The sequence below is a fragment of the Sapajus apella genome, unplaced genomic scaffold (genome assembly GCF_009761245.1).
Source record: "Sapajus apella isolate SASKATOON/1434 unplaced genomic scaffold, GSC_monkey_1.0 scaffold112, whole genome shotgun sequence".
In the NCBI taxonomy this organism is placed as follows: domain Eukaryota; kingdom Metazoa; phylum Chordata; class Mammalia; order Primates; family Cebidae; genus Sapajus; species Sapajus apella.
In genome coordinates this window covers 4,223,009-4,228,008 of record NW_022437052.1, presented here as the reverse complement: position 1 = coordinate 4,228,008, position 5,000 = coordinate 4,223,009, and the positions used below count along the sequence as shown (strand labels likewise).

The following is a 5,000-nucleotide window of genomic DNA, read 5'->3' as shown; positions in this document are numbered from 1 at the left end:
TTTCTTTCCTTTCTGCCCACAGTCCTAATTAGCTGCTTATTTAAGAATATATCCTTTAATGATTCAGCTCTGAGTCTGTCAATATTTTATAGCGGAGAAGGGAGTGACACTTCTCTGAGAACATAATTTAATTATAATAAATAGGTTGGGTGCCTCGGCCCCATCCTTCAGAGGCCAAGTCAGAGCAGATGTATTTATTTTTATTCGCGCATGTGGCGGGGGGCGGGGGTGGGGCGCGGATAGGTCCCACACCAAAGTTACTTTTCCCCTCCTCCCCCCACCCCTCTCTCCTCTTCTGCGCCTGGGCTTTATGGGGGTGGTGGTCAGGGCGCCTCCACACCCCCTCCCCACCTCTGTCTTTGTAGATAGGGCAACTGCCAATCGATCAGAGAGGGCATTAATTACGCCTCTTTATTGACAGGGTGCTACATTCTGTAGGAGTTCTTCTCTTTCAGGGTCGCCCTCCTTCTCTTCCTCCTCTTCTTTCCTCCTCTCCCGCCGCCTGCAGCCGGAGAGGAGGAGATGAGAAGCCTTGTAGTTTTAAATTCAATGTGACAGTTTCGGAAAAGCGGATGATGAATCTCCTATTATTGGATCAGTCTATTTGCCGCTCAATGTCTCTCTGTAATTGGAGCAACATCACTTTAAAGGTTCAGAGAGTACAGCATTTCTGGTGAAAAATCCCCACAACACGGCGCTGAATGTTTTAAAGGGAAATCTATTAGTGATTTGCGGAAGGGCGGGGAGAAGGCGGCGGGGGGTGGGAGGCGCGGGCTCCCGGCCGGCCCCGAGTGAAGTGGGGGGCTCGCCGGGGGCCCCTGCCCCGGGCCCAGGCCCCAGCCCGCTGCCGCCGGGCCCTGGGCGGCCCCTCCCTCCCTCGGTCCCTCCCGCCGCCCCCCCAGCCCGTCTTGTTGTGACAGTTCCTGATACTGTTTATTGAGGTGCATGTCAGGTATAATTAGCAATCGATATGGAAAACGTTTTCCTGCACCCAGCACGCCTCTGACGTCAGAGCCGATTAGCGCTTCTTATTGGTCCCAAATTCCCCGGGCCGCGGCTAATTATCGGGAGCTTGATGTTGATAAGTAAAGCGCCGGAGTGCGGGCGAAGCATGTGTGGGGCTCCGGGTCCCTGTCTCCGCCGCCGCCGCCGCCGCCCGCGCCTCCCGCCGCTGGCCCGCCCCGGCCCCGGCCTGCGCCCCCGCGCCCCGCCGCCGGCCTCGCCAGCCACCCGCGAGAGATGATGGACGGCCGCCTCCTGGAGCACCCGCATGCCCAGTTCGGGGGCTCGCTGGGCGGCGTGGTGGGCTTCCCCTACCCGCTGGGCCACCACCATGTGTACGAGCTGGCCGGCCACCAGCTGCAGTCGGCCGCCGCCGCCGCCTCGGTGCCCTTCTCCATCGACGGCCTGCTCGGCGGCTCGTGCGCCGCCGCCGCCTCGGTGGTCAACCCCACGCCGCTGCTGCCGGCCGCCTGCGGGGTCGGCGGGGACAGCCAGCCCTTCAAGCTGTCAGGTGGGCGCGGCGGGCGGCGGGGAGGAAGGTTGGGGGGAGGGCGGCTGGGGGCGGGGGCCCTCGTCAGGCCGGGGCGCTGGGGGGCCCACGGCTGGCGAAGGCCAGCCGGCCCCTAGGCAGCCCCTGGTCTCTGCGTCCCCTGGACCCAAGCGGCCAGCGGGTCGCGGGAGGGGTGGGGGTCGCGCCTGGGCCGGTGGCTGAGCCGCGCGGTGTCCTGTGCGTGCCTGCAGACTCGGGGGACCCGGACAAGGAGAGCCCGGGCTGCAAGCGGCGGCGCACCCGCACCAACTTCACAGGCTGGCAGCTGGAGGAGCTGGAGAAGGCGTTCAACGAGAGCCACTATCCCGACGTGTTCATGCGCGAGGCGCTGGCGCTGCGCCTAGACCTGGTCGAGTCCCGAGTTCAGGTAAAGACCCGGCGTCGCTCCCGGATCCGCCATCCGGATCCCGGGCTCGGGGCGCGCTGGGACGCCTTTGTTCCAGGTGGCGAGATCTCCACTGGCCGCAGGTCCCGTTCGCGCTCGCCTGCTGGGGAAGAGTGGAGGGTTGGGTGTTCTGAGGCTCGGGCCCTCACGGAGAGCGGGGTGGGTAACACTCCCCCCCTCAAAAAAAGCCTAGGTGGCTTGTGAAGGGCCAGCGGCAGCACCCAAGTCGCCAGGACGGCGACTGCGTCCGAACCGGGAAGCCGCGTGGAGGGTTGGCGGCGGCCGGGCCAAGCGAGGTCTCCCGGCAGGGGCGAGGAGGGACCCGCTAGGCTCCGACCTGGAGGAGAGAGGGAAGGGGGCCCTCCCCCCTCCCCCGGCCTCCACCTCCCGCGCGAGGCTCTCTCGCCCAGCCTGGAGCAAAGGAGTCTGTTTACCTTGCGCCTGCAAAATATTCAGCTGGAAACATGTATTTATTCATCGCTTTGCAGAAGGGGGACAGCTGAGGAAAGGGAGGAGGAAGCTTAAACAGTTAACACATTGAGAAAGTGGGAGAAAAAAGGTGTCTGAATTTTTAATACCCCTGGTCTCATCTTTGTCTTATGACTATTTCTCCCTAAAATTTGCTATCATTTAGAGATGGCTGGTGGTATTCTTTTAAAAAATACAGTGTGAGCTTGGTGGACTAAAAATTCCAAGATGATTTGTGCATAATTAGACCTTTTCCTGGAGCACAGAAATCCTTTTTTGGGGGGGTGGCTTTGGTGTGGGGGTCCAGGTCTGGGGTGCGGTGTGTGGCTGTGGGTGCTAGACGTTGAGGCAGACGCTGGCAAAATGCCTGTTTATCACCAATAGCTTTGTCTAAAAAGGTGTGTTTGTCCCGTGCTTGGACCTTCCCTGGTGACCTCTTCTGCTTGGAAATCCTTTTATCCAATTTGTTGTAAGTGTCTTAATTGAAGTCAAGACCCCTTCACGTCTCCCTAATAAGATAATGACTAATTCTTACTGGCAAGGCCGTCCAGAATTGGTACCAAGAAAAAAAAAAAAGTTTAAAGAAGAAAAAGGGGGTTACAGCCTTGAGGATCTTGCTTAATCCTCGAGACCTCCCCACGGACAAGGCTCCCTGCGACCAGGCTGGGCCTGCTATTGTGCGAGTCTCTATATGGCCGCGACAAAGAATTGGTATGAACCTGCTCTCTTGGGGAGGGCAGGACTGCCCGAGGTTCTGCGGGGATCAGCCGGCTTTGACTCTGTGTGGTGGTTGGCGGTTGAGTGAGGATCTAGAGCTGCTGTCCTGTGTGGCTCCCCAGGACAAGGACGGCAGAGAGGGTGGAAGAGATGGGATGGGCCCAGCCTCTCCTCCAGGCCTGGTGGTTGCCTCTTGCCTCCCCACCTGCCTTGCCTGGTGGCCCAGGCCAAGCACGACTGGTTTGGGAAGGCTCCGTTGGTGCCCTGGCCCGGGGCATGCGGAAAGAAGGCTGTGTTAAACGTGTTCTGGGAGAGAGGCTGCAGAAGCCCACCCAAGTACGGCTCCCCAGGCCCTTCCGAACGAAGAAGCACCCAGATTTCCCTTTAAGGGAACCGCCCCCAAAAATCTGGGCTTTGACACAGTCTCCAGGGGGCCGAAGACAGGTGTGAAGGGCGGCTGTGGCCCAGCGGTCCAACAGCAGGATGGTCAGCGGCAGGCCGGGCGGGCTGCTTAGAATGCGAGCAGCCAGGAAGGGCGAGGAAGGGCCTTGCTCTCTGCCTCCGGACCAGGAACCCGACGCCCTCCGTCCGGGGCCAGACCGGCCCTCCAAGGAAGGGGCGGCTCCCAGGTCCCTGAGGTGAGAAGCCAGAGCGGGAAGCTGGCCGGTAGGCCCGGTCTACACGCCTTCCGGGTGGAAAAGGCGCTCGGTGGATCCTGCAGCTCCAGTGGCAAAGCCCAGCTCAGGGCCAGCCCAGCCGCGCGGCCTGACTCCTGACCCCGGCCGAGCGGAGGTTGTGCAGGCCAGTCTTGGGGGGAGCGGGGAGGTCCTCGGCCCCGGCGGCCAGCCCGCCACCTGATTGTGGCTTCCTTTCCCCTATCCGGCTGCTCTAGGTCTGGTTCCAAAACCGCCGGGCCAAGTGGAGAAAGAAGGAGAACACGAAGAAGGGCCCAGGGCGGCCCGCGCACAACTCGCACCCGACCACGTGCAGCGGCGAGCCCATGGACCCGGAGGAGATCGCGCGTAAGGAGCTGGAGAAGATGGAGAAGAAGAAGCGCAAACACGAGAAGAAACTGCTGAAGAGCCAGGGCCGCCACCTGCACTCGCCCGGCGGCCTCTCCCTGCACAGCGCGCCCAGCTCCGACAGCGACAGCGGAGGCGGCGGTCTCTCTCCGGAGCCTCCCGAACCGCCGCCGCCCGCCGCCAAGGGCCCCGGAGCACAAGCCTCGGGCGCCGCCGGAACCGCACCCGCCCCTCCCGTAGAGCCGCCTGCGCCCGGCACCTGCGACCCCGCCTTCTACCCGAGCCAAAGAAGCGGCGCCGGCCCGCAGCCGCGCCCAGGCCGCCCTGCGGACAAGGACGCAGCCTCGTGCGGGCCCGGTGTGGCGGCGGCGGAGCGCGGCGCGGCGGGGCTGCCCAAGGCCAGCCCGTTCAGCGTGGAGAGCCTCCTGTCCGACTCGCCGCCGCGCCGGAAAGCGGCCTCCAACGCCGCCGCGGCCGCCGCTGCGGGGCTGGACTTTGCGCCTGGGCTGCCGTGCGCGCCGCGGACCCTGATCGGCAAGGGCCACTTCCTCCTCTACCCCATCACGCAGCCGCTCGGCTTCCTGGTGCCGCAGGCCGCGCTCAAGGGCGGCGCTGGCCCCGAGCCGGCGCCCAAGGACGCGCCGCCAGCGCCCGCCGCGCCGCCAGCGCCCCCCGCCCAGGCCAGCTTCGGGGCCTTCTCGGGGCCCGGCGGCGCCCCGGACTCGGCCTTCGCGCGCCGCAGCCCGGATGCCGTGGCCTCCCCAGGGCCCCCAGCCCCGGCGCCTTTCCGGGACCTCGCCTCGGCTGCGGCGACGGAGGGCGGCGGTGGGGACTGCGCGGACGCGGGGACGGTCGG

General features: G+C 64.1%; 1 protein-coding gene across 1 annotated transcript in view; it reads left to right on the top strand.

Annotated features, from left to right (window-relative positions):
* The first annotated feature begins 602 nt into the window (after positions 1-602).
* Positions 603-5,000, top strand: part of UNCX (UNC homeobox) — a 4,908-nt gene continuing 510 nt past the window's right edge. The window contains exons 1-3 of the mRNA XM_032259869.1: positions 603-1,513; positions 1,744-1,919; positions 4,015-5,000. The exon at positions 4,015-5,000 is cut by the window's right edge and continues 510 nt beyond it. Of these exons, the coding sequence (XP_032115760.1) occupies positions 1,240-1,513; positions 1,744-1,919; positions 4,015-5,000 (1,436 nt within the window). The 5' untranslated portion in view covers positions 603-1,239. The remainder of the gene's footprint in view (positions 1,514-1,743; positions 1,920-4,014) is intronic.